General features: G+C 54.4%; 2 protein-coding genes and 2 long non-coding RNA genes across 4 annotated transcripts in view; 3 read left to right on the forward strand and 1 right to left on the reverse strand.

Annotated features, from left to right (window-relative positions):
- LOC121063668 overlaps window positions 1–8701 on the reverse strand; it is a 33544-nt gene extending 24843 nt beyond the window's left edge. Inside the window, exon 1 of the long non-coding RNA XR_005816136.1 lies at window positions 8516–8701. This is a non-coding gene — a long non-coding RNA (uncharacterized LOC121063668). The remainder of the gene's footprint in view (window positions 1–8515) is intronic.
- LOC121063662 lies at window positions 8036–12652 on the forward strand. The gene is made up of 9 exons (XM_040544313.1): window positions 8036–8276; window positions 8457–8518; window positions 9045–9201; window positions 9694–10352; window positions 10680–10798; window positions 11327–11450; window positions 11649–11772; window positions 11876–12022; window positions 12397–12652. Exons 4-9 carry the CDS (start codon window positions 10279–10281, stop codon window positions 12577–12579), a joined length of 771 nt encoding a protein of 256 aa, XP_040400247.1. The 5' UTR covers window positions 8036–8276; window positions 8457–8518; window positions 9045–9201; window positions 9694–10278; the 3' UTR covers window positions 12580–12652.
- A 268-nt stretch (window positions 12653–12920) lies between these two features.
- On the forward strand, window positions 12921–13437 carry LOC121063666. Its single transcript, XR_005816134.1, has 2 exons — window positions 12921–13013; window positions 13306–13437. It is a non-coding gene; the product is annotated as an uncharacterized LOC121063666 (long non-coding RNA).
- Window positions 13438–18334: 4897 nt separating this feature from the next.
- On the forward strand, window positions 18335–20635 carry LOC121063670. Its single transcript, XM_040544315.1, has 6 exons — window positions 18335–18647; window positions 18846–18969; window positions 19073–19219; window positions 19594–19772; window positions 20082–20210; window positions 20504–20635. Exons 2-6 carry the CDS (start codon window positions 18880–18882, stop codon window positions 20604–20606), a joined length of 648 nt encoding a protein of 215 aa, XP_040400249.1. The 5' UTR covers window positions 18335–18647; window positions 18846–18879; the 3' UTR covers window positions 20607–20635.
- Window positions 20636–26680: the final 6045 nt, after the last annotated feature.

Genomic DNA, 26680 nt, shown 5'->3' on the forward strand with positions numbered 1-26680 from the left:
CAGTGAACAGGGCATATTTCTTGTCATTTTCTGGTAGCTTGTTGTACAGTGGGGCTTCTTCAGCACGGACCACCTCCTCCTCTGACGATATCCCAAAGTACTTGCCTTCTGGCCAGTCCATAATCACTTCCAGGATTCCTGGGCGACTGGGGTTTCCTATTCGAGCCCGCTGAGTAATCAGTGCAACCCACTTGCTTCATGTAGCATCAGTTGCATGATGTGTAGAGGGGACCCTTCCTCTGAACATCCAACCCAGTACCGGCAGTCGGGGTGCCAGGAGGAGCTGCGCTTCAGTACCGACCACTTCCGAAGCAGATCGAACTCCCTCATATGCTGCCAATATCTCCTTTTCGGTTGGAGTATAGCGGGCCTCAGATCCTCTGTATCCCCGACTCCAAAACCCCAGGGGTCGACCTCGAGTTTCCCCAGGTTCTTTCTGCCAGAGGCTCCAGGTGGGACCATTCTCCCCAGCTGCGGTGTAGAGCACATTCTTTACATCTGGTCCTGTTCGGACTGGCCCAAGGGCTACTGCATGAACTATTTCCTGTTTAATTTGTTCAAAGGCTTGTCGTTGCTCAGGGCCCCATTCAAAAGCATTCTTCTTACGAGTTACTTGGTAGAGCGGGCTTACAATCAGACTGTAATTTGGAATATGTATTCTCCAAAACCCCACGACACCTAGGAAAGTTTGTGTTTCCTTGCTAGTTGGTGGAGACATAGCTGTTATTTTGTTGATCACATCCATTGGGATTTGACGACGTCCATCTTGCCATTTTATTCCTAAAAACTGGATCTCTCGTGCAGGTCCTTTAACTTTATTTTGTTTTATGGCAAAACCGGCCTTCAGAAGGATTTGGACTATTTTCTTCCCTTTCTCGAAAACTTCCTCTGCAGTGTCACCCCACACAATGATGTCATCGATGTACTGCAGGTGTTCAGGAGCCTCCCCCTGCTCCAGCGCAGACTGGATCAGTCCATGGCAAATGGTAGGGCTATGTTTCCACCCCTGGGGCAGCCGATTCCAAGTATATTGGACTCCCCTCCAAGTGAAAGCAAACTGTGGCCTGCACTCTGCTGCTAGAGGGATGGAGAAAAATGCATTAGCAATATCAATTGTGGCATACCACTTGGCTGCCTTTGATTCCAGTTCGTACTGGAGTTCTAGCATGTCCGGCACTGCAGCACTCAGTGGTGGCGTGACTTCGTTCAGGCCACGATAGTCCACTGTTAGTCTCCACTCACCATTAGACTTTCGCACTGGCCATATGGGACTATTAAAAGGTGAATGGGTCTTGCTGATCACTCCTTGGCTCTCCAGTTGACGAATTAGCTTGTGGATGGGAATCAGGGAGTCTCGGTTGGTGCGATATTGCCGCCGGTGCACAGTTGTGGTAGCGATTGGCACTTGCTGTTCTTCAACCCTCAGCAACCCCACAACAGAAGGGTCCTCTGAGAGACCGGGCAAGGTAGACAACTGTTTAATGTCCTCTGTCTCTAAGGCAGCTATGCCAAAAGCCCAGCGGAACCCTTTTGGGTCCTTGAAATATCCTCTTCTAAGACGGTCTATGCCAAGGATGCACGGAGCATCCGGGCCAGTCACAATACGGTGCTTTTGCCACTCATTTCCGGTTAGACTCACTTCAGCCTCCAATACAGGTAACTGCTGGGATCCCCCTGTCACGCCATAAATACAGATGGGCTCTGGCCCTTTACAGCTTGATGGCATTAGAGTACATTGTGCACCGGTGTCTACTAGAGCCTTATACTTCTGTGCATCAGACGTGCCAGGCCATCGAATCCACACAGTCCAATAAACTCGATTGTCCCTTTCCTCCCCCTGGCTGGAGGCAGGGCCCCTCTAGTCCTGGTCGGAATCTTCGTTTCTGTGTTTAAAGGACTGCCTGCTGGAAGTTGGAGCAGCAAACTTTTCAGAGAACCCCTTTCTCCCGATTGTTTTCTTTTGCAACTCACGTACCCGTGCCTCTAGGGTCTCAGTAGATTTTCCATCCCATTTTCTCATGTCCTCTCCATGGTCACGTAGGTAAAACCACAGGGTGGCACGGGGTGTGTACCCACCATATTGTCTTCTTTGCACGGATGCACGTTTACCCCTAATAGCTGAGACACTGGTTTGTACAGGTGGGGAAGAAAATACACTCTCTTTAAGTTGGTGGACCTCTTCAGAAAGTTTCTCCAAAGTATTCTCTTTTAGTTGGTGGCCACTGGTTCGTTCAGGTGGGGGGGAAGATAAATTCTCTTTAAGTTGGTGGAACTCTTCAGAGAGTTTCTCCACAGCCGAGACGCAGGCCTGTAGGGAAGAGGAGAGATTTCCTTCGTACTCCCGGAGTTGTTTAGCCATTTCACCCACTGTGGGGTCTTCACCGTCTTTCCAGGTTATTATTGTCAATGTGCTGGCCCATGATGATGGTGCATTCCGTACAAACTTCCGCCACATGGGTCGAGTACACTGGACTTCATCTGGATCTGTGGATGTTTGTGCGTCGTCTAGGTCCTTATAAATTACTTCCTGTACGGCTAATTCCCTCAGGTACTGAATTCCCTTCTCCATGGTGGTCCACTTGCCTGGTAGACATACAAGTTCTTCCTTGTAGGGATACCTTCCCTTCACAGCTAACAGGAGACGCCTCCAGAGGCTGTGAGATCGTGCTCCATCTCCAATTGCTTTGTCAATGCTTGCATCTTTGGCAAGGGATCCCAACCGCCTGGCTTCCCTGCCCTCTAATTCCACACAATTGGCTCCAGTGTCCCAGCACCGGAGCAGCCAGGTGACAAGCTGCTCACCTATACAGCGACCAAAATCTTTTCGCACATCTCGTAGCTCACGCTGGTATAGGGTTCGGGTAGTTACTGTTGATTTTTCAACATCCTCATCCTCATCTTCATCCTCCTGCACATTTGATGGCCCAGCCCCGTCTTCTCCACACCCAGACTTAGCAGAAGACTGTCTGCGTTCTAAACGACCTGATTTTCTATACTATTTTTTCACCTTGTCTACAGGGGCAACTTGCACTGCTACAGCTCGCTTCTCTGACCCAGCTACAGGGTCTGCCACAGGGGTTGGAATACCCTCTGCAGGGGCAACTTGCACTACTACAGTTCGTTTCTCTGACCCAGCCACAGGAGTGGGAGCGGCTGCAGGAGCTGGAGCAGCTGCAGGGGCTGGAACGGCTGCGGGAGCTGGAGCTGGAATGGCTGCGGGAGCTGGAGCTGGAACGGCTGCGGGGTCTGTCACTAGGTTGATAGTAGCATCAATTGCAGCTCGATAGGCACAAGCCAGACCCCAGCACGCCACAGTGATTTGTGTCACTTTGGAACTGCCAGAGTCATGACACCTTTTTTTCAAGCATTCTACCAGTTTTTTAGGATTTTGCAGTTGTTCAGGGGTGAATGTCCAAAACACTGGAGGTGCCCACTGCTCTAGAAACCTGCCCATATCTCCCACACTCCCTGCCACTCGCAACTATCCCGCCTCAAGACAGATCTCCAGATGAGATTCCTAAGTAGTTGTTTAACCTTAAACAAAACCTGAAGCGCATTCAGGAGACATAACAACAAGAACATGCTGGTCTGAGTATCCCAAGGATATTCAACATCTTGGAGAGCTACCGTAACTAGCTCGGGGGATAAGAGGGTGGTGAAGGAGGAAGGGAGAGTGAACAGGTAGGAAAAAATATCTTCCCCTGTCCCCTCCACAGATTGACTCCCTGATGAAAAAAGGCAATAGGCGTAATTGCTAATAGTTTCTGAGATATGGTTTCCGAAGTATAGAGTCGACGACAGTGCTGAGTACAAATACCAGGTTAGAGTCATGACCAGAAATCTCATCATTTCATAAGCCATCGTTACACTGCACAGTACCATAACAATCTTAAACGAGGGCCCGGAAAGGATAAAGAGCACGACAGGGAGCACATACAGAAAGTAACTTGCTATAAAACTCAATTTGGGAAACAGGCACAGCAGACTTGAGATTAAGGCAATCAACATTGTGACTAGCAACTATTAAGCAGGTCGAATACTTATACCAATTTTAGTTTAACACACTCTGGTCAAATCTGTCGATATCTCAACCCTTCAGGCCCCACGTTGGGCGCCAAATGGACTGTTGTGGTTTAGCCCGGCTGGCAGCCAAACACTACACAGCCGTTCGCTCACCCTCCCCCCTCCCTCTCCGGGATGGGGGAAAGAAACGGGAAAGTGAAGTCTGTGAGTTGAGATAAAGACAGTTTATTAAGACAGGAAAAATAATAACAATAATAATAATAATAATAATAATAATAGTAATAACAGTATTAATAGTAATAATGTGTACGAAATAAGTGATGCACAATGCAATTGCTCACCACCCGTTGACCGATGCCCAGCCTATCCCCGAGCAGCCGGCCCCCATCCACCCTGGCTAGCCACCCCTATATATTGTTCAGCATGACGTCAGATGGTATGGAATACCCCTTTGGCCAGTTTGGGTCAGCTGTCCTGGGTCTGTCCCCTCCCAGCTCCTGCTGCATCCCTAGCCTGCTCGCTAGCAGGACAGAGCGAGAAGCTGAAAAGTCCTTGGCTTGGTGTAAGCACTGCTCTGCAACAATTAAAACATCAGCATGTTATCAGCGCTCTTCTCATCCTAATCCAAAACATAGCACCCTGCCAGCTACTAGGAGGAAAATGAACTCTGTCCTAACTGAAACCAGGACAGCATTCAGCCCAAAGTCCCTGCACATGGGAGCCCTGACATTCATCTCTTTTCTTACCAGGAAAAGTTTCTTTCTTATACGGCAGTCCATGAACATTGGAAAAGTGCTCCAAAACCTGGAAGACGGGCTTCTTTACATCGAGGAGCTTAAAGCCTGCCATGGGCCGCTCCTGTTTAACAGCAAAGAAGGCTGTGACGCCCTGAAAAGCAAGAAATCAGGAACACGGATCAGTATTTCTGGGGCTTCTCCAAGCAAGAAGATGGGCCCTCATGCCTTGGCCACTGCTCACGAGAAGGTGCCAGACAGTGTCATTCTGGAGAGCCCTGGAGATGGCCTCGATGGCTGGGAGTTTCCCAGCTCCCTCCTTTTTGTCATCTAAAGTGGAGCTGGGCTAGTAAGGGCAGAGCCAACACCCTCAGCTCAGGAAAATCCCCCCAAGGAGTTCCCAACAAGTACGGAAAGCCTTGAGTACCGGCACCAGCTACATGCTGGCCTGCACACTCTGGCCACAGGCAACACACAAGTGCGAGGCAGAATGGATCCCGTCCTTCTGCTGGAGCTGGGCTCTTCTTTTGTCCGAAGATGACACGAGCATCAGGGAAACCAGCGCGGACCCCTCGCAGCTGTGAGCAGCTGTCAGCCCAATAAAGACTGTTGCTTCCTGCTGGAGGGACCAGCACGGGCTTTGTAGTGTTCTGATTTCACACAAACAGAGCATGGTTGAGGTTGGGAGGTACCTGAAGAGGTCAGCTTGGCCAACCCCCTGCTCAAATAGGGCCGTTAGCACCTCCACGTAAAAACGTTCCCTGTTTCTGCTTCCCCTGTAGCATAAGACGCAGACGGAAATGCAGAGGCTGCAGACAGAGAGTGCTTTGGAGAGGCAATGACAATGGAGAGTCCCTGCCTCCAGCTGTCACCCTGCAGACCCGAAGTCCTGAAGCTCCCCTGCAGCTGACAGTCACGCGCCCACAATGGAAGGAGGCTGTGCTCCCTGCTTTTGGGCAGGCAGAGGTGGGGACCTTCAGAGCCCACCTGAGAGGTTTCTTCTCCGTTGCTGCAGCTGCCCTTCAGTGCGGAGTGTGCGGGTGAGGAAACATGTTGAAATGTTGACTGGTTTGCTCTTCGTATTGTTCTGTGATAATGTTTTATATGATCCATGCCATGTTCTGTCTTTTGCCGTATATCAGATCCGAGAGCCTGGCCTGACATATCAGACCCACAGGAGGATGGGGCTCTAGTGGACACTGGCTTGCCAGTTACACCCCAAATCTTTATACTGATGTATATGTGAAGCAGAGCGAATAGGAAGCATGGCCTTTCTCCTCATGATATCCTTACGGGATGGCATGCGCAGCTTCCTCATGATGGCATATGTGCCTTCCTGAAGAACCGCATAAATCTGGTATGTAGTTGACTGACAATTCGATATTAACTTATTTCAGGGCCCCAGTGAAACATGCACGATATGTCTGTTCGCATGTAAAGGAAGCTCTTGCAGAGCCTTCCTACAAAGTCTTCCACACTCTAGAACCAGAAGACTGTTTTTGTCAAGGTATGCCAGCAAAAGCCCAGCCGGAAGGGACCACATCAGATACTCGTAACTACCCACACTGCCATCAAATATAAGGGACGGACTTCCCCCTTGGAGACACGCAGCTCACTGTAAGAAGACACCGCCATCTATCAATACCACGCAGAGAAAGGTGCCCCCACGAGACCCTGAATCTTGAACTCTCTTCTCCAGACCTGACTTCATCCCTGGGCTGTGGCCACAAGGACACATGATGATACAATCTCCAACCACGCAAATTAGATACATCTTGAACTGTTCTTTTAATCTCTGGATTTACTTTTAGAACTATTTAGAGATACTTTATAAATAATGTGTATACTTTTACTTTCTCCTAAGCTGAAGGTTGTTCATACATTAATGATGTTTGAGATGAGGTTCCAAATTCTAACCAAAATATTTTTAGGCTACATTCTGTATGGATTAGGAGCCTGCGGAATATGGAGAGGCAGTGTCACAACAGTGACTCGGGGTGTTGTGTGACAGAAGAGGAAACACGGACCCAAGAGCAGATTTACAAAGGTTTTACTGAAGTTTGTTTCACGATCGTGAGACCCCTCTGCCGTTAGGGAAATGAGAGGTCACCATTAAAATATTCAGCAGTTCATATGAACTTTGCAGCAAAATGCTATGTGAGCATATACAATCACATTGTTACACCAGTCCTGACTCTGTCAATCGGCTTCCTCATTTCCATGCAAAGCGGGGCTTTGGACTGAGGCCTCAGGTACATACCAGTCCTTCATTTACGTCTCCCTGAGCCCTTGCTCTTCTCCAGAGGTAAGCTTTCTCAGAACAGGATTTTTGGTGCTTTGTCACAGAATCTGCTTGTTGCTCCTAGTATAGCCTGCAAAAGTGCTCAGGCAGGTATGTACAGCTTTTGTTAAGACCATACTGGGTGTGCCAGTTCTGCAGGCTCCACCAAGTGCCATCACTCCATGTTGTGGTCTGTGGCAGTTAACAAGCTACCTAAAGAGTCTGAGCCTCCCTGGCATGGGTACTTGGCCTTATTAACACACAAAGAACTGTCCGGAGCCCGTTCTTCACAAGAACGCACACCTGGCTGTGGCAACATTACATTTTCCTCACCACTTTCCTTTATTTGGAACAGTCTCTAGAGGGGTCTATAGTGGGGTAGCTGCAACCACTTGGAAGAAAAAGTGGAAGAGGAGCGAGAAACGCTGCCCAAATGCTGTTTGCACTGCGATCAGTGTTAGTAAAGCTTCTGACTGACCTCTTTTAAAATGTACTTGTGTTATTACACCTTTGGAGTCACAGTATTCCCCAACACTCTACTGCAGTCTTTGGCCATCCACCCACTGGCTGCTTAAGAGAGGGAATGAAAACGAAGAGGCTCTAACTCCAGTGGTCACTCTGCTGCCCGTGGTCGTGGGCTAAGAACTCACCAGAGCTGATGCTCATGCACAGAAAGTGGAAGGGGACGGTGCTCCCTGCACCTATGGCTGGATGATGTGGGAAGCTTCAGCCCGAGTAAAAGTCTTGGACAGTGCGAAGAGAAGTTGCAGCCAGCTTTCCTGCTCCTGGGGCAAGCCCCGGGGCCAGCACCCCGCAGTGACCCTCACAGCCTGGGGACTGCTCTGCCCGAATCTCCAGGGTGCGGGAGTCTCCTTGGGGAGGCAGCTCCCTGACAGGGCAGGCTGCAGCCCCTATTGTGACACGCGGTGGGGTGACAGCGGGGCCGTCTGTGACCTCACACCACGTCCTGCTCAAAAGCCCTGCGCGCAACCTGCCCTCACTTGGCTGCGAGGCCTTCAGGAGGCAGTGGCTGGTGCTGCTCTGCTGGGGCTGCCGCTGTGCTCTTGAGGAGCTGCCTTGCAGGAAGGAGCCAAAGGCACTGGGAAGCAGCGTCCCCGCGTGGGACAGTTCCTGGTGACGAGTGGAGGAGGGCCGGAGCGAGATGGAGGCCAGGAGTGCTCCCATCCTGTGCAACGGCCGCCTCATGTGTCCAACACTCATGCACCTCCCGGACGACGGTGAGCCCAACAGGAGGTGCCTGAGGAACAGGCAGCAGCGCAGCCCTCTTGGGCTGCAGTTTCTTGTGGGGAGAGAGAGGGAGGGTCTCGGGACATAGACACTGGCCCCATTGGCCACGAGGACTGTGCTGGAGGAGAAAGCTGGCTTGCAGCATGACCTCTCTTTCCCTTGCTTTTCAGGGATTGTGAAAGTTTGGGATGCAGTATCCCACTTCATCCGCAGGCAGTTCGCATTGAACAAGGTGGGCTTTGCAGCCTCGTGCTCCCCTCGTACCCTGCTCCTTCCCAGAGCTGCCACCCCACAGAACGCCTCCTCAAGCAGAAGAAACACCCCAGCGGTAGCCTGCAAACTGCAGATGTGTCAGGGGCCCGTTGCTGCTCTGGCAATATGCACCAAAGAAGAGCCCAGCTCCAGCAGAAGGACGGGATCCGTACCGCCTGGCGCTTGTTTGTTGCCTACGGCCAGAGTGGGCAGGCCAGCATGTAGCTGGTGCCGGTTCTCAAGGCTCTCCGTACATGTTGGAAGCCCTTGGGGGGATTTTCCTGAGCTGAGGGTGTTGGCTCTGCCCTTACTAGCCCAGCTCCACTTTAGATGGCAAAAAGGAGGGAGCTGGGAAACTCCCAGCCATCGAGGCCATCTCCAGGGCTCTCCAGAATGACACCGTCTGGCACCTTCTCGTGAGCAGTGGCCAAGGCATGAGGGCCCATCTTCTTGCTTGGAGAAGCCCCAGAAATACTGATCCGTGTTCCTGATTTCTTGCTTTTCAGGGCGTCACAATACCTGGCCTGGGTGCCTTCTTTGCTGTTAAACAGGAGCGGCCCATGGCAGGCTTTAAGCTCCTCGATGTAAAGATGCCCATCTTCCAGGTTTCGGAGTACTTTGCCAATGTTCATGGACTGCCATATAAGAAAGAAACTTTTCCTGGTAAGAAGAGAGATGAATGTCAGGGTTCCACGTGGGGGGACTTTGGGCTGCACGCTCAGCTGCTGCTGGGAGGGCAGTGGAGGGGTTACACAGCTCCTCCACGAGGTCCTGAGAAAGGCCTGAGCTCCTCACAAGCCAAGGCCCACCAACGCCTTGCACGTCCCTCCACACAGCAGCTCCCAGAAATGTCCCTCCCCATGCTGTTGGCACCATGAAGGCTGCATTGGTGGTCGACTTCTGCTCTTCGCAGTTCGCACAGCTGCAGGTGCAGGCCAGACACTGGGCATCAGCTTCTATGGCATCAGCGATGCGCCACGATTGTGCTACACCAGGCTCTTGGAGCGCTGTCTTTCAGGGCTTCTCTTCCTCCAGACGAGCAGTCAGCAAGACAGCTCTGTAGCAGTGCTGGAGGGCCCAGCAGATGCCCAGACGGGACTGCCCTCCTCTGCAGGCCTGTCTTAGTTCCTTGGCTCCTTGCTTCTTCTCCCTCAGGTGTACCTCCATTTGTTTTCCTGAATTATGCCTGGCTGTCCTTGGACACCGGCATTCCTCGGGACACCGTGCAGCGCTGCATTCAAGAGACCCTGCTCTTTCTCTCCTACACCCTCGCAAAGAAGCAGGGTGTTGATTTCATCTTCAAGGACATTGGCTGTCTGGTCTTCCGCAAGAGCAGAGTCCAAATGCAGTTTTCCTCGGACTTTGTTCACAACCTGAATAGCAACGGCCAGCTGCTGAAATCTCGCCTCAGTGTAAGTTTCTCACTGCACCAGCACAGCCCAGGGTTCCTGGGAAGTCCCCCGAGAGACCATTGGGAGGGACTTCTCCTTCTGGGTCAGGCTCGTCTCCTGATGAGGCACACGAGTCTTGCCCTTGCACAAAGCCAGGCAGTGATTTACCAGGTGCAGGCACTCGCTGGGCAGCTTGTGCTGCTTGTGAGGGGGGGTGAACGCTAAGCACTGCGAGCTCTGCCCGTGGGCAGCTTTCTGCCTGAGCAGCCCCGACGCCTTCGTTGGCAAGGGCATCCTTTCCTGGCCACGGTCTCACCCAGGACTGTCTCTCCTGCAGAGGACGGGGACCATGGATTTGGCCACACTGGAGAGGAAAAGCATCGTCCTACATCCAGCGTCTGGAGGTGTCATCGTCTTTCCCAGGTGGGCGCGTTGCTTCTGCAGCCCTTGGCTGAGCGTTTCGGCAGCTTTTCCGCTCCTCTGAGGAAGGGCAGCAGTGCCAGGGCTTGCTCCTTGCTCAGGGAGGAGCTGGAGGGAGACTTTCCCAAGCGCTCTTTCCTCCTTCTCTCCACACCGATTCGTGCTTGTTTTGGAAGAGGGGCCATTCTCTTCATGTGGCATGGCCTGGGGGAATGGCGCTTCCCTGCCCAGCCCACAGCAAGCCCCTCTCTGAGGCTGGCACCAAGACCAGCGCCCTACAGCCCTAGGATATGGTGCCCTGGAGTCACACTGCCTTGGTCTTGCTTCCAGGATTGGCCTCTACATACCTCGTGGAAGAGCTGCAGGGGAAGGGCCTCTTCAAGCACCCAAGGGGCGTGCTTTGGAAAAGAAGGGAGACGCAAGGGTGGAGGGAGAGTCTAAGAGAACAGGTAACGTGAGAGCGGGCTCTTGGGAGTGACAGCCCCTGGGAGACCTCTCTGCCCTTCCCTTCCGAATGTCCTCCTGAGGGCAAGGTGTACGGAGGCAAGGCTGGAAGGCTGCGCTTTGCACAGGATGAGGCCCCTCCTCTGACCCCAGTTCCCTGCGGCAGTAGCTCTGCTGGGCCTTGGTAGGGACCACGATGGCAGGGCAGCCCAGAGCTTCCCGTAGCATTCGATAGAACCTAGGCCTCTTCCGCACTGGCCTCCTGGAGCTCCTGTCCACCGAAAGCCCCGCTGTGGGTTGCATGTGCCCAAAGGGAGAATGTGGGGCTACGATGGCAGCAGAGAGTCCCAGGACTCCCTTCCCCACCTGTGAAATGCTAGTGGCCAAGAAGACTCCCTTCTAGGTCAACCCACCTGCCAGCTCGCTCTGCCTTTTAGAAATAGCACCGGATCAAGCAGGGAGGCTCATTCCCTGCCTATTTGTGTGGCCACCAAGGAGCAGCTCTGACTAGCCTTCTCTTTTCCTCCTTACAGGGGTGCCTCCTGCTATTAAGAGCCAGCTGCTCACACGCCAGAGTCCTTCTCTACCCAGACTCTCCAGGGCGACTGGGGAGGCAAAGCTGGGCCAGGCTGCTGGGGAAAAAGAGCCTTCTCCCAGGTGAGGCTGGGGGGGAGCTGGAGGAGGCAACTCCTGGGCCCTTCTCCTTGAGTCATCGAGCAGCTTCCCTTGGACACAGGGACTTGGTGAACTCCACAGGGGTCCCGCCACATGTCCCACCGCCTGCCCTTTCCTTGCTGGGCACCCAGTTTGTGAGCAAAAGCTACAGCAGCAAATCCTCCTCTTGTGTGCTTGCAGGCTGCGTACAGCACGTCAGGAGAGCTCCTCAAAGATGGCAGAAGAGGGGAAGGGCAAGCGCTCTGCTGCGGCCTGGCCCCAAACTCAAGCCCCTGCCTGTGAGGCTCAACGGAGAGCAGGACAGGTAGCCACTGGATCTGTGTACCCGTTGGCGGGTTGTTTCACAGGTTGCCTTCATGGAGATTTGATGTGTCTCTGATCATTGCGTGCCCCCTTCTCCCCTGTAGGAAATATGCTGCCTGTACAGGCAAGAAGATGAAAGAACTCTGCAGGCATCGCTGGCTGAGGAGCAGCTGAAGAAAGAACGGGAGAGACAGCACATGTGGGAAAAGTGCAAGGGTCGTGGCGAAAGGAATGGGAGAGAGAGTATCTGGGTATGACAAGTGCTTTCAAGCACTCCAGAAGGGACCTTTCTCTTCTCTCAGGGGGCCATGTGCACACTCTTCCCCTCTTTGCTCTGCCAGGAGGCTTCTCTCAAAGAGAAAAACCTGCCCTTTCTGAGCCTTGTTTTCCTTTGTGAAGGACGAGGGCTCCTCCGAAGCCCACTGCTGTGAATGCGTTCTTGCCCTTAGCTTCAGAGGCCGAGGGCTGAGGCCTTTCACGCTGCCTTTCTAGGAGAAAGAAGGCTGCAGGGAAAGTGCCCTGAGCCTGGGGAAACCCTGAGGGGACGACTGCCCCACTGCCATGTGACAGCTCCCACATTAGCACCCGCACCTAAAAACGTTCCTTGTTTCTGCTTCCCCTGTAGCAGAAGACGCAGACGGAAATGCAGAGGCTGCAGACAGAGAGTGCTTCCTCCATGGCACTTGTGGAACTGAAAAAGTCTCTGCAGATGGTACCAGTGGATATGAAGCAGCAGCACGTCCTCATCCCTCACCCCCCCGAGAAGAAGGCTGAGGCAGCTCCTCTGAGCAAATCAAGCACCAAGTGAGTGTGGGCCAACTCCAACAAATGCCAGGAAAAGCTGAGCTGCAGCAGGCTGCCCGAGGGATCCAGCATGCGGGTTGCTCGGCACTGGGCTTGGGCTCTCCATCCGCCAGCTGCTTTGGAGAGGCAATAACCGTGGAGAGGCCCTGCCTCCAGCCGTCCCCCTGCAGACCCAGAGTCCTAAAGCTCCCCTGCAGCTGACAGCCATGCACCCACAATGGAAGGAGGCTGTGCTCCCTGCTTTTGGGCAGACACAGGTGGGGACCTTCAGAGCCCACCTGAGAGTTTTTTTCTTCTCTGTTGCTGCAGCTGCCTTTCGGTGCGGAGTGTGCGGGTGAGGAAAGAGCTGGAGAAGAGAAAGGAGGCCCTGCAGAAAGACAAGACCAAGAGCAGAGCTCCGAACATCCCTGGGAATTCTGCAGAGGATCTTCTGATCTGGTAAACCTCTGCTGCAACAGCCTTCTTTCCTGGGCTCAGAAGCACCCTTGCCCGGCCTTCCGTAGCTGCTTGGCCAAAGGTCTCCAGCCCGGCCTCACACAGCGCCTCAGCCTGGCGCTGCGTAGATTCCCTGTCACTGGCTGGGACACGAGGGGCCTCTGCAGGGCCACACAGACCCTTGGGACTCCTGCCTATGCACGCTCCACAGGACTGGGGCTGAAGGGAGCAGGGAGTGTCACTCAGCTGCCCTCACTGGAACTGAAACTTGAACCCTTTCTTTTTCTCTCCCTAGCGTTGGTGAGAAAGTCCCTGTGCTTCCAGTGCCGAAGATGACACGAGCATCAGGGAAACCAGCGCGGACCCCTCGCAGCTGTGAGCAGCTGTCAGCCCAATAAAGACTGTTGCTTCCTGCTGGAGGGACCAGCACGGGCTTTGTAGTGTTCTGATTTCACACAAACAGAGCATGGTTGAGGTTGGGAGGTACCTGAAGAGGTCAGCTTGGCCAACCCCCTGCTCAAACAGGGCCACCCAGCACCAGTGTCCAAGGACCATGCCCTGTGCAGATGGCTTTCAAGTATCTCCCCTTGCGGAGGGAGACTCCACAGCCTCTCAGGGAACTTGTGCCAGGACTCGGTCACCCACACGCTACAGGAGTGTTTCCTGAGGTACAGATGGAAGCCGCTGTGTCTCTCTCTGTGCCCATCGCCTCTTGTCCCGTCCTTGGGCTCCACTGAAATGAGCCTGGCTCCATTCCCTTTGCACCCTGCCCGCAGGCATGTAGTTATCCACTGATGAGATCCCCCCTGAGCTTTCTCTTCTCCAGGATAAACAGTCCCAGCTCTCCCAGCCTCTCTTCACAGGAGAGATGCTCTGTTCCCTCAATAATCCACCTCATGATTTTTGTGGGACTCTTAAAACAGTTAAAGAAGAAACGCTTGTGGCCTCCCAAGACAGCCACAAACGCCTCCTAGCTGAGGCTGCCGATTCACCCTTGCTGAAAGCCAGGTGCTCTTAGTATCCAGCATCAGCAGCTGCCTGTGCCTGGAGAGCTGGGAAGAGCTGGGAGCTCTTGATCCTTCCAGGGTGGGACTTCCAAGGTAACAGCTCTCTGGAACCTTCCGTTTGTTCCCAGAAAAAAGCCATCAAGCACCTGCCCTCACTCAGCCCAGGATTAGCAGCAAGTCTTCCTTCCCTGTTGGTCCTGCTCCCAATGGAGCTTTGAAGTTAAGAGCCTCTTTTTGGAAAAAGAGTTTTCCACGACCTCTTGGGTCTGCACATAGCCAAAAAAAACAGACGGAAAAGAGAGAGAGTTTGAAACTTTGGAGAAAAGAAGAAAGGAAGGGAAGCCAGCAGGGCCAAACCCTGTCCCGGGGACTTTAACTCAGCACACCGCAAAACTGAAGGACAGGTCGAATTTTTCTCACGTCACTCCTACAAGAAAGTGAAGAGCTCTCTTTCTCTCACACGCTCTCACAGTTTTCATTCTCTCCTCCTAAAACTCTCGGGGACTTCGATCACTCATCAGGCAGCCTTGATGCAAGTTGCTGTAAATTCTACTTGGGTCCTCTTGCTGAACTCTTGCTGCCCTTGGCTTAGAGATCCCAATGGAGATGGAGATGTACAGAAGTAGATGGGAGCAGGAGGTTTCAGCTCTCTCATCTGCTCGTTGGCCACTTGTGCTCACATTATTAGCACCGTCTTCACTCTGCAGGTGCTCTGCAGGAGTCTTTTTAGACCCGTGTCCATACCTTGAGGGTTACTTTAGCAAAACCTAAACCACACCATCCTGAAGTCTACTGGACTAGGCCCATGTAATCTGCTACGTCACCTAGTGCTGAAAGCATGCGAACGAGCGAGGGTGCCACGGAGAAGCCCTCCGTGTTGTGGGGCACACACTCGTCCCTCAGGACACCTCACAGACCACGTGCGACGTGGCCATCAAACACATGGAGACACTGAGAGAGTGCCAGGCACAAGCTCTATATTAAATACTACTGAAGCATAACTTCTTTCTTATTTCCTTTCAAGATTTAATAAACAAATAAATGGCATTTCTAGCATTTCCTTCCCACACCCAAATGGATCGCCTTGCACGCCCCCTGGGGCACTCTCGAGGTTTGTATGGGACTGAAATGAGAGAGTTTCATTCTCAGTGCTGGGTTGCTCAGCTCGGTGGTGGCTCTACAGGAAAGATGCTCCCTGAGTGTACAGAGAGAGAGAGAAAAGCTGCTCCCTGACAGGGCGGCTCCCGACCCATCCTCTGACAGCCCTGGCGGCCATTTTGCAGTTGTGGTTTCCCCCTGTGCCACAAGCTGGCTGAGGCCTTGGGCTGTCCCCAGCACGGCTGTGGGTGATGGCGGGCGGCATCTAGACACATGAGGCCTTTCTTTTCCTTCTAAAAGAAACTTGGTGAAGGAAACGCGCTCTCTGGAGAGAGCAGTGCCACTTTTCTCCAAGTTCTGGGGCTTCCATGGTAAGTGACATGGCCTCTCACTTTGTGGGCCCTGTTTTTCATCATCATTTGTGAGGGGCTTCTGCATCCCCCCCGATCACTGGCTGTGGCCAGGGCTTCCCCCCAGGATGTCTGGGCAGGCCCATGCCGGTGGGCAGGCTCTGGGTGGGCCTTGTCCCCTGCAGGGGCGGGCGTCTGCCCCTGAGCCCACCTCCCACGAGCGGCTCCTGCACTCGCGGCTGCCCCTGCCCGGGGCGCTGCCGCTGCTTCTGGAACCTTCCTGCAGCCTCTGGCAGCGCCTGCTTGGCAGCCGTTTGTTGGGCTTGTCAGCGTGGGATCAGCGGGCCGTGCCAGCCCGCAGCATGGCAATGGCAGCCTTGTTGCCGTCCCCAGGGCATGGCTGAAGGGGGATATTGTGGATTTGATTTCCAAGGACTGGGAGAATTTGGGATGCAGTATCCCACTTCATCCGCAGGCAGTTCGCACTGAACAAGGTGGGCTTTGCAGCCTCGTGCTCCCCTCATACTCCGGTCCTTCCAGGAGCTGCCACCCCACAGAACGCCTCCTCAAGCAGAAGAAACACCCCAGCGGTAGCCTGCAAACTGCAGATGTGCCAGGGGCCACTTGCTGCTCTGGCAATATGCACCAAAGAAGAGCCCAGCTCCAGCAGAAGGACGGGATCCGTACTGCCTGGCGCTTGTGTGTTGCCTGTGGCCAGAGTGGGCAGGCCAGCATGTAGCTGGTGCCGGTACTCAAGGCTTTCCGTACTTGTTGGGAACTCCTTGGGAGGATTTTCCTGAGCTGAGGGTGTTGGCTCTGCCCTTACTAGCCCAGCTCCACTTTAGATGGCAAAAAGGAGGGAGCTGGGAAACTCCCAGCCATCGAGGCCATCTCCAGGGCTCTCCAGAATGACACTGTCTGGCACCTTCTCGTGAGCAGTGGCCAAGGCATGAGGGCCCATCTTCTTGCTTGGAGAAGCCCCAGAAATACTGATCCGTGTTCCTGATTTCTTGCTTTTCAGGGCGTCACAGCCTTCTTTGCTGTTAAACAGGAGCGGCCCATGGCAGGCTTTAAGCTCCTTGATGTAAAGATGCCCGTCTTCCATGTTTTGGAGCACTTTGCCAATGTTCATGGACTGCCGTATAAGAAAGAAACTTTTCCTGGTAAGAAAAGAGATGAATGTCAGGGCTCCCATGTGCTGGGACTTTGGGCTGCATGCTCAGCTGCTGCTGGGAGGGCAGTGGAGGGGTTACACAGCTCCTCCACGAGGTCCTGAGAAAGGCCTCCCAGCTATCGAGGCCATCTCCCGGGCTCTCCAGAATGATGACATCTGGCACCTTCCCACAAGCAATGGCCAAGGCACCAGGGCCCATCTTCTCGCTTGGAGAAGCACCGCGCTGGATTTCCCGCCCCAGAAATACTGAAATACTCTTCCTGCTTTCTTGCTTTTCAGGGTATCAGAGCACCTGGGCTGGGCGCCTTCCGCACTATTTTTAAAAGGAGCTGCCCATAGGAGGCTTTCAGCTCCTCCATGTAAAGAAGCCCATCAATCAGGTTTCAGAGAACTTTGCCAGTATTCATGGACTCCCTTACAAGAAAGAAACTTTTCACGTAAGAAGAGATGAATGTCAGGGTTCCCACGTGCGGGGACTTCGGGCTGCATGCCCAGGTGCTGCTGCTGAGCAGCCTGACGAGTGGAGGAGGGCCAGAGAGAGATGGAGGCCAGGACTGCTCCCATCCTGCGCAGCGGCTGCCTGATTTTCCCAACACTCATGCACCTCCCAACACACGTGCACCTCACAGACGATGGTGAGCCTGTCAGGAGGCGCCAGAGGAATAGGCACCCGTGAATACCTCTTAAGCTGCATTTCCTTCTGGGGACAGGGACCGGGGGACTCAGGACATGGGCACCAGCTCCCTTGGTCACCTGGCTATACTGGAGGTGTGGGCTGGCTTGCAGCTTAACCTCCCTTGCCACAGCTTTCGAGGGACTGGGAAAGTTTGGGATGCAGTACCCTACTCCATCCGACGTCAGCTCGCACTGAACAAGGTGGGCTTTGCAGACTTGTCCTCCCCTCTTACTCTACTCTTTCCCGGAGCTGCCACCCCACGGAACGCCTCCTCAAGCAGAGGAGAAACTGGGAAGCAGCGTCCCTGCGTGGGACAAATCCTGCCTACAAGTGCAGGAGGGCCGGAGAGAGATGGAGGCCAGGAGTGCTCCCATCCTGTGCTGCAGCCGCCTCATGTTCCCAACACTCATGCACTTCCCAGACGACGGTGAGCCCATCAGGAGGTGCCTGAGGAACAGGGGACAGGAGGGAAGGGGACAGGGGGCCCCATGACACAGGCACTGGTCCCCTCAGCTGCCAGGGCTGTGCTGGAGCAGTGGGCTCTCTTGCAGCATGACCTCTCTTTCCCTTGCTTTCCAGGGATTGGGAAAGTTTGGAATGCAAGCCAGTATGTAGCCTGAGCCAGTTCTTAAGGCTTTCCCTAGGTGTTGGGAACCCCCGGGGGAATTTGCTGAGCTTTGTGTGAGTGCTTGGGCTCTGCTCTCACTAGCCCAGCTCTTCTTTAGAGGACAAAAAGGACGGAGCTGGAAAACTCCCAGACACCAAGGCCATCTCCAGGGCTCTCCAGAGTGATGCCATCTGGCACCTTCCATGAGCAGTGGCCAAGGCACAAGTACCCATCGTCTTGTTTGGAGAAGTCCTGCGCTGGATTTCCCGCCCCAGAAATACGGAAATACTGTTCCTCCTTTCTTGCTTTTCAGGGTATCAGAGCACCTGGGCTGGGCGCCTTCTCCCTTATCAAACAGGAGCTGTCCATAGGGGGATTTGAGCCCCTCCATGTCACGAAGAGGTGGCATAGAGTCCCAGGACTCCCTTCCCCACCTGTGAAATGCTGGTGGCCAAGAAGACTCCCTTCTAGGTCAACCCACCTGCCAGCTTGCTCTGCCTTTTAGAAATAGCACCGGATCAAGCAGGGAGGCTCATTCCCTGCCTATTTGTGTGGCCACCAAGGAGCAGCTCTGACTAGCCTTCTCTTTTCCTCCTTACAGGGGTGCCTCCTGCTATTAAGAGCCAGCTGCTCACACGCCAGAGTCCTTCTCTACCCAGACTCTCCAGGGCGACTGGGGAGGCAAAGCTGGGCCAGGCTGCTGGGGAAAAAGAGCCTTCTCCCAGGTGAGGCTGGGGGGGAGCTGGAGGAGGCAACTCCTGGGCCCTTCTCCTTGAGTCATCGAGCAGCTTCCCTTGGACACAGGGACTTGGTGAACTCCACAGGGGTCCCGCCACATGTCCCACCGCCTGCCCTTTCCTTGCTGGGCACCCAGTTTGTGAGCAAAAGCTACAGCAGCAAATCCTCCTCTTGTGTGCTTGCAGGCTGCGTACAGCACGTCAGGAGAGCTCCTCAAAGATGGCAGAAGAGGGGAAGGGCAAGCGCTCTGCTGCGGCCTGGCCCCAAACTCAAGCCCCTGCCTGTGAGGGTCAACGGAGAGCAGGACAGGTAGCCACTGGATCTGTGTACCCGTTGGCGGGTTGTTTCACAGGTTGCCTTCATGGAGATTTGATGTGTCTCTGATCATTGCGTGCCCCCTTCTCCCCTGTAGGAAATATGCTGCCTGTACAGGCAAGAAGATGAAAGAACTCTGCAGGCATCGCTGGCTGAGGAGCAGCTGAAGAAAGAACGGGAGGGACAGCACATGTGGGAAAAGTGCAAGGGTCGTGGCGAAAGGAATGGGAGAGAGAGTATCTGGGTATGACAAGTGCTTTCAAGCACTCCAGAAGGAACCTTTCTCTTCTCTCAGGGGGCCATGTGCACACTCTTCCCCTCTTTGCTCTGCCAGGAAGCTTCTCTCAAAGAGAAAAACCTGCCCTTTCTGAGCCTTGTTTTCCTTTGTGAAGGACGAGGGCTCCTCCAAAGCCCACTGCTGTGAATGCGTTCTTGCCCTTAGCTTCAGAGGCCGAGGGCTGAGGCCTTTCACGCTGCCTTTCTAGGAGAAAGAAGGCTGCAGGGAAAGTGCCCTGAGCCTGGGGAAACCCTGAGGGGACGACTGCCCCACTGCCATGTGACAGCTCCCACATTAGCACCCGCACCTAAAAACGTTCCTTGTTTCTGCTTCCCCTGTAGCAGAAGACGCAGACGGAAATGCAGAGGCTGCAGACAGAGAGTGCTTCCTCCATGGCACTTGTGGAACTGAAAAAGTCTCTGCAGATGGTACCAGTGGATATGAAGCAGCAGCACGTCCTCATCCCTCACCCCCCAGAGAAGAAGGCTGAGGCAGCTCCTCTGAGCAAATCAAGCACCAAGTGAGTGTGGGCCAACTCCAACAAATGCCAGGAAAAGCTGAGCTGCAGCAGGCTGCCCGAGGGATCCAGCATGCGGGTTGCTCGGCTCTGGGCTTGGGCTCTCCATCCGCCAGCTGCTTTGGAGAGGCAATAACCGTGGAGAGGCCCTGCCTCCAGCCGTCCCCCTGCAGACCCAGAGTCCTAAAGCTCCCCTGCAGCTGACAGCCATGCACCCACAATGGAAGGAGGCTGTGCTCCCTGCTTTTGGGCAGACACAGGTGGGGACCTTCAGAGCCCACCTGAGAGTTTTTTTCTTCTCTGTTGCTGCAGCTGCCTTTCGGTGCGGAGTGTGCGGGTGAGGAAAGAGCTGGAGAAGAGAAAGGAGGCCCTGCAGAAAGACAAGACCAAGAGCAGAGCTCCGAACATCCCTGGGAATTCTGCAGAGGATCTTCTGATCTGGTAAACCTCTGCTGCAACAGCCTTCTTTCCTGGGCTCAGAAGCACCCTTGCCCTGGCCTTCCGTAGCTGCTTGGCCAAAGGTCTCCAGCCCGGCCTCACACAGCGCCTCAGCCTGGCGCTGCGTAGATTCCCTGTCACTGGCTGGGACACGAGGGGCCTCTGCAGGGCCACACAGACCCTTGGGACTCCTGCCTCTGCACGCTCCACAGGACTGGGGCTGAAGGGAGCAGGGAGTGTCACTCAGCTGCCCTCACTGGAACTGAAACTTGAACCCTTTCTTTTTCTCTCCCTAGCGTTGGTGAGAAAGTCCCTGTGCTTCCAGTGCCGAAGATGACACGAGCATCAGGGAAACCAGCGCGGACCCCTCGCAGCTGTGAGCAGCTGTCAGCCCAATAAAGACTGTTGCTTCCTGCTGGAGGGACCAGCACGGGCTTTGTAGTGTTCTGATTTCACACAAACAGAGCATGGTTGAGGTTGGGAGGTACCTGAAGAGGTCAGCTTGGCCAACCCCCTGCTCAAACAGGGCCACCCAGCACCAGTGTCCAAGGACCATGCCCTGTGCAGATGGCTTTCAAGTATCTCCCCTTGCGGAGGGAGACTCCACAGCCTCTCAGGGAACTTGTGCCAGGACTCGGTCACCCACACGCTACAGGAGTGTTTCCTGAGGTACAGATGGAAGCCGCTGTGTCTCTCTCTGTGCCCATCGCCTCTTGTCCCGTCCTTGGGCTCCACTGAAATGAGCCTGGCTCCATTCCCTTTGCACCCTGCCCGCAGGCATGTAGTTATCCACTGATGAGATCCCCCCTGAGCTTTCTCTTCTCCAGGATAAACAGTCCCAGCTCTCCCAGCCTCTCTTCACAGGAGAGATGCTCTGTTCCCTCAATAATCCACCTCATGATTTTTGTGGGACTCTTAAAACAGTTAAAGAAGAAACGCTTGTGGCCTCCCAAGACAGCCACAAACGCCTCCTAGCTGAGGCTGCCGATTCACCCTTGCTGAAAGCCAGGTGCTCTTAGTATCCAGCATCAGCAGCTGCCTGTGCCTGGAGAGCTGGGAAGAGCTGGGAGCTCTTGATCCTTCCAGGGTGGGACTTCCAAGGTAACAGCTCTCTGGAACCTTCCGTTTGTTCCCAGAAAAAAGCCATCAAGCACCTGCCCTCACTCAGCCCAGGATTAGCAGCAAGTCTTCCTTCCCTGTTGGTCCTGCTCCCAATGGAGCTTTGAAGTTAAGAGCCTCTTTTTGGAAAAAGAGTTTTCCACGACCTCTTGGGTCTGCACATAGCCAAAAAAAACAGACGGAAAAGAGAGAGAGTTTGAAACTTTGGAGAAAAGAAGAAAGGAAGGGAAGCCAGCAGGGCCAAACCCTGTCCCGGGGACTTTAACTCAGCACACCGCAAAACTGAAGGACAGGTCGAATTTTTCTCACGTCACTCCTACAAGAAAGTGAAGAGCTCTCTTTCTCTCACACGCTCTCACAGTTTTCATTCTCTCCTCCTAAAACTCTCGGGGACTTCGATCACTCATCAGGCAGCCTTGATGCAAGTTGCTGTAAATTCTACTTGGGTCCTCTTGCTGAACTCTTGCTGCCCTTGGCTTAGAGATCCCAATGGAGATGGAGATGTACAGAAGTAGATGGGAGCAGGAGGTTTCAGCTCTCTCATCTGCTCGTTGGCCACTTGTGCTCACATTATTAGCACCGTCTTCACTCTGCAGGTGCTCTGCAGGAGTCTTTTTAGACCCGTGTCCATACCTTGAGGGTTACTTTAGCAAAACCTAAACCACACCATCCTGAAGTCTACTGGACTAGGCCCATGTAATCTGCTACGTCACCTAGTGCTGAAAGCATGCGAACGAGCGAGGGTGCCACGGAGAAGCCCTCCGTGTTGTGGGGCACACACTCGTCCCTCAGGACACCTCACAGACCACGTGCGACGTGGCCATCAAACACATGGAGACACTGAGAGAGTGCCAGGCACAAGCTCTATATTAAATACTACTGAAGCATAACTTCTTTCTTATTTCCTTTCAAGATTTAATAAACAAATAAATGGCATTTCTAGCATTTCCTTCCCACACCCAAATGGATCGCCTTGCACGCCCCCTGGGGCACTCTCGAGGTTTGTATGGGACTGAAATGAGAGAGTTTCATTCTCAGTGCTGGGTTGCTCAGCTCGGTGGTGGCTCTACAGGAAAGATGCTCCCTGAGTGTACAGAGAGAGAGAAAAGCTGCTCCCTGACAGGGCGGCTCCCGACCCATCCTCTGACAGCCCTGGCGGCCATTTTGCAGTTGTGGTTTCCCCCTGTGCCACAAGCTGGCTGAGGCCTTGGGCTGTCCCCAGCACGGCTGTGGGGGATGGCGGGCGGCATCTAGACACATGAGGCCTTTCTTTTCCTTCTAAAAGAAACTTGGTGAAGGAAACGCGCTCTCTGGAGAGAGCAGTGCCACTTTTCTCCAAGTTCTGGGGCTTCCATGGTAAGTGACATGGCCTCTCACTTTGTGGGCCCTGTTTTTCATCATCATTTGTGAGGGGCTTCTGCATCCCCCCCGATCACTGGCTGTGGCCAGGGCTTCCCCCCAGGATGTCTGGGCAGGCCCATGCCGGTGGGCAGGCTCTGGGTGGGCCTTGTCCCCTGCAGGGGCGGGCGTCTGCCCCTGAGCCCACCTCCCACGAGCGGCTCCTGCACTCGCGGCTGCCCCTGCCCGGGGCGCTGCCGCTGCTTCTGGAACCTTCCTGCAGCCTCTGGCAGCGCCTGCTTGGCAGCCGTTTGTTGGGCTTGTCAGCGTGGGATCAGCGGGCCGTGCCAGCCCGCAGCATGGCAATGGCAGCCTTGTTGCCGTCCCCAGGGCATGGCTGAAGGGGGATATTGTGGATTTGATTTCCAAGGACTGGGAGAATTTGGGATGCAGTATCCCACTTCATCCGCAGGCAGTTCGCACTGAACAAGGTGGGCTTTGCAGCCTCGTGCTCCCCTCATACTCCGGTCCTTCCAGGAGCTGCCACCCCACAGAACGCCTCCTCAAGCAGAAGAAACACCCCAGCGGTAGCCTGCAAACTGCAGATGTGCCAGGGGCCACTTGCTGCTCTGGCAATATGCACCAAAGAAGAGCCCAGCTCCAGCAGAAGGACGGGATCCGTACTGCCTGGCGCTTGTGTGTTGCCTGTGGCCAGAGTGGGCAGGCCAGCATGTAGCTGGAGCCAGTTACTCAAGGCTCTCCGTACTTGTTGGAAGCTCCTTGGGGGATTTTCCTGAGCTGAGGGTGTTGGCTCTGCCCTTACTAGCCCAGCTCCACTTTAGATGGCAAAAAGGAGGGAGCTGGGAAACTCCCAGCCATCGAGGCCATCTCCAGGGCTCTCCAGAATGACACTGTCTGGCACCTTCTCGTGAGCAGTGGCCAAGGCATGAGGGCCCATCTTCTTGCTTGGAGAAGCCCCAGAAATACTGATCCGTGTTCCTTATTTCTTGCTTTTCAGGGCGTCACAGCCTTCTTTGCTGTTAAACAGGAGCGGCCCATGGCAGGCTTTAAGCTCCTTGATGTAAAGATGCCCGTCTTCCATGTTTTGGAGCACTTTGCCAATGTTCATGGACTGCCGTATAAGAAAGAAACTTTTCCTGGTAAGAAAAGAGATGAATGTCAGGGCTCCCATGTGCTGGGACTTTGGGCTGCATGCTCAGCTGCTGCTGGGAGGGCAGTGGAGGGGTTACACAGCTCCTCCACAAGGTCCTGAGAAAGGCCTCCCAGCTATCGAGGCCATCTCCCGGGCTCTCCAGAATGATGACATCTGGCACCTTCCCACAAGCAATGGCCAAGGCACCAGGGCCCATCTTCTCGCTTGGAGAAGCACCGCGCTGGATTTCCCGCCCCAGAAATACTGAAATACTCTTCCTGCTTTCTTGCTTTTCAGGGTATCAGAGCACCTGGGCTGGGCGCCTTCCGCACTATTTTTAAAAGGAGCTGCCCATAGGAGGCTTTCAGCTCCTCCATGTAAAGAAGCCCATCAATCAGGTTTCAGAGAACTTTGCCAGTATTCATGGACTCCCTTACAAGAAAGAAACTTTTCACGTAAGAAGAGATGAATGTCAGGGTTCCCACGTGCGGGGACTTCGGGCTGCATGCCCAGGTGCTGCTGCTGAGCAGCCTGACGAGTGGAGGAGGGCCAGAGAGAGATGGAGGCCAGGACTGCTCCCGTCCTGCGCAGCGGCTGCCTGATTTTCCCAACACTCATGCACCTCCCAACACACGTGCACCTCACAGACGATGGTGAGCCTGTCAGGAGGCGCCAGAGGAATAGGCACCCGTGAATACCTCTTAAGCTGCATTTCCTTCTGGGGACAGGGACCGGGGGACTCAGGACATGGGCACCAGCTCCCTTGGTCACCTGGCTATACTGGAGGTGTGGGCTGGCTTGCAGCTTAACCTCCCTTGCCACAGCTTTCGAGGGACTGGGAAAGTTTGGGATGCAGTACCCTACTCCATCCGACGTCAGCTCGCACTGAACAAGGTGGGCTTTGCAGACTTGTCCTCCCCTCTTACTCTACTCTTTCCCGGAGCTGCCACCCCACGGAACGCCTCCTCAAGCAGAGGAGAAACTGGGAAGCAGCGTCCCTGCGTGGGACAAATCCTGCCTACAAGTGCAGGAGGGCCGGAGAGAGATGGAGGCCAGGAGTGCTCCCATCCTGTGCTGCAGCCGCCTCATGTTCCAAACACTCATGCACTTCCCAGACGACGGTGAGCCCATCAGGAGGTGCCTGAGGAACAGGGGACAGGAGGGAAGGGGACAGGGGGCCCCATGACACAGGCACTGGTCCCCTCAGCTGCCAGGGCTGTGCTGGAGCAGTGGGCTCTCTTGCAGCATGACCTCTCTTTCCCTTGCTTTACAGGGATTGGGAAAGTTTGGAATGCAAGCCAGTATGTAGCCTGAGCCAGTTCTTAAGGCTTTCCCTAGGTGTTGGGAACCCCCGGGGGAATTTGCTGAGCTTTGTGTGAGTGCTTGGGCTCTGCTCTCACTAGCCCAGCTCTTCTTTAGAGGACAAAAAGGACGGAGCTGGAAAACTCCCAGACATCAAGGCCATCTCCAGGGCTCTCCAGAGTGATGCCATCTGGCACCTTCCATGAGCAGTGGCCAAGGCACAAGTACCCATCGTCTTGTTTGGAGAAGTCCTGCGCTGGATTTCCCGCCCCAGAAATACGGAAATACTGTTCCTCCTTTCTTGCTTTTCAGGGTATCAGAGCACCTGGGCTGGGCGCCTTCTCCCTTATCAAACAGGAGCTGTCCATAGGGGGATTTGAGCCCCTCCATGTCACGAAGAGGTGGCATAGAGTCCCAGGACTCCCTTCCCCACCTGTGAAATGCTGGTGGCCAAGAAGACTCCCTTCTAGGTCAACCCACCTGCCAGCTTGCTCTGCCTTTTAGAAATAGCACCGGATCAAGCAGGGAGGCTCATTCCCTGCCTATTTGTGTGGCCACCAAGGAGCAGCTCTGACTAGCCTTCTCTTTCCTCCTTACAGGGGTGCCTCCTGCTATTAAGAGCCAGCTGCTCACACGCCAGAGTCCTTCTCTACCCAGACTCTCCAGGGCGACTGGGGAGGCAAAGCTGGGCCAGGCTGCTGGGGAAAAAGAGCCTTCTCCCAGGTGAGGCTGGGGGGGAGCTGGAGGAGGCAACTCCTGGGCCCTTCTCCTTGAGTCATCGAGCAGCTTCCCTTGGACACAGGGACTTGGTGAACTCCACAGGGGTCCCGCCACATGTCCCACCGCCTGCCCTTTCCTTGCTGGGCACCCAGTTTGTGAGCAAAAGCTACAGCAGCAAATCCTCCTCTTGTGTGCTTGCAGGCTGCGTACAGCACGTCAGGAGAGCTCCTCAAAGATGGCAGAAGAGGGGAAGGGCAAGCGCTCTGCTGCGGCCTGGCCCCAAACTCAAGCCCCTGCCTGTGAGGGTCAACGGAGAGCAGGACAGGTAGCCACTGGATCTGTGTACCCGTTGGCGGGTTGTTTCACAGGTTGCCTTCATGGAGATTTGATGTGTCTCTGATCATTGCGTGCCCCCTTCTCCCCTGTAGGAAATATGCTGCCTGTACAGGCAAGAAGATGAAAGAACTCTGCAGGCATCGCTGGCTGAGGAGCAGCTGAAGAAAGAACGGGAGAGACAGCACATGTGGGAAAAGTGCAAGGGTCGTGGCGAAAGGAATGGGAGAGAGAGTATCTGGGTATGACAAGTGCTTTCAAGCACTCCAGAAGGGACCTTTCTCTTCTCTCAGGGGGCCATGTGCACACTCTTCCCCTCTTTGCTCTGCCAGGAAGCTTCTCTCAAAGAGAAAAACCTGCCCTTTCTGAGCCTTGTTTTCCTTTGTGAAGGACGAGGGCTCCTCCGAAGCCCACTGCTGTGAATGCGTTCTTGCCCTTAGCTTCAGAGGCCGAGGGCTGAGGCCTTTCACGCTGCCTTTCTAGGAGAAAGAAGGCTGCAGGGAAAGTG

The sequence above is a fragment of the Cygnus olor genome, chromosome 1 (assembly GCF_009769625.2).
Source record: "Cygnus olor isolate bCygOlo1 chromosome 1, bCygOlo1.pri.v2, whole genome shotgun sequence".
Lineage (NCBI taxonomy): Eukaryota > Metazoa > Chordata > Aves > Anseriformes > Anatidae > Cygnus > Cygnus olor.

Excerpts from the sequence above, each read along its gene's own strand:
- LOC121063662 (XM_040544313.1), top strand. The coding sequence starts at position 10,279 with ATGGATTTGGCCACACTGGAGAGGAAAAGCATCGTCCTACATCCAGCG. Across the intron at positions 10,799-11,326 it reads GGGAGAGTCTAAGAGAACAG|GGGTGCCTCCTGCTATTAAG; the intron begins GTAACGTGAGAG and ends TCCTCCTTACAG. Across the intron at positions 12,023-12,396 it reads ATGGGAGAGAGAGTATCTGG|CAGAAGACGCAGACGGAAAT; the intron begins GTATGACAAGTG and ends CTTCCCCTGTAG.
- LOC121063670 (XM_040544315.1), top strand. The coding sequence starts at position 18,880 with ATGGCAGAAGAGGGGAAGGGCAAGCGCTCTGCTGCGGCCTGGCCCCAA. Across the intron at positions 19,220-19,593 it reads ATGGGAGAGAGAGTATCTGG|CAGAAGACGCAGACGGAAAT; the intron begins GTATGACAAGTG and ends CTTCCCCTGTAG. Across the intron at positions 20,211-20,503 it reads GCAGAGGATCTTCTGATCTG|CGTTGGTGAGAAAGTCCCTG; the intron begins GTAAACCTCTGC and ends TTCTCTCCCTAG.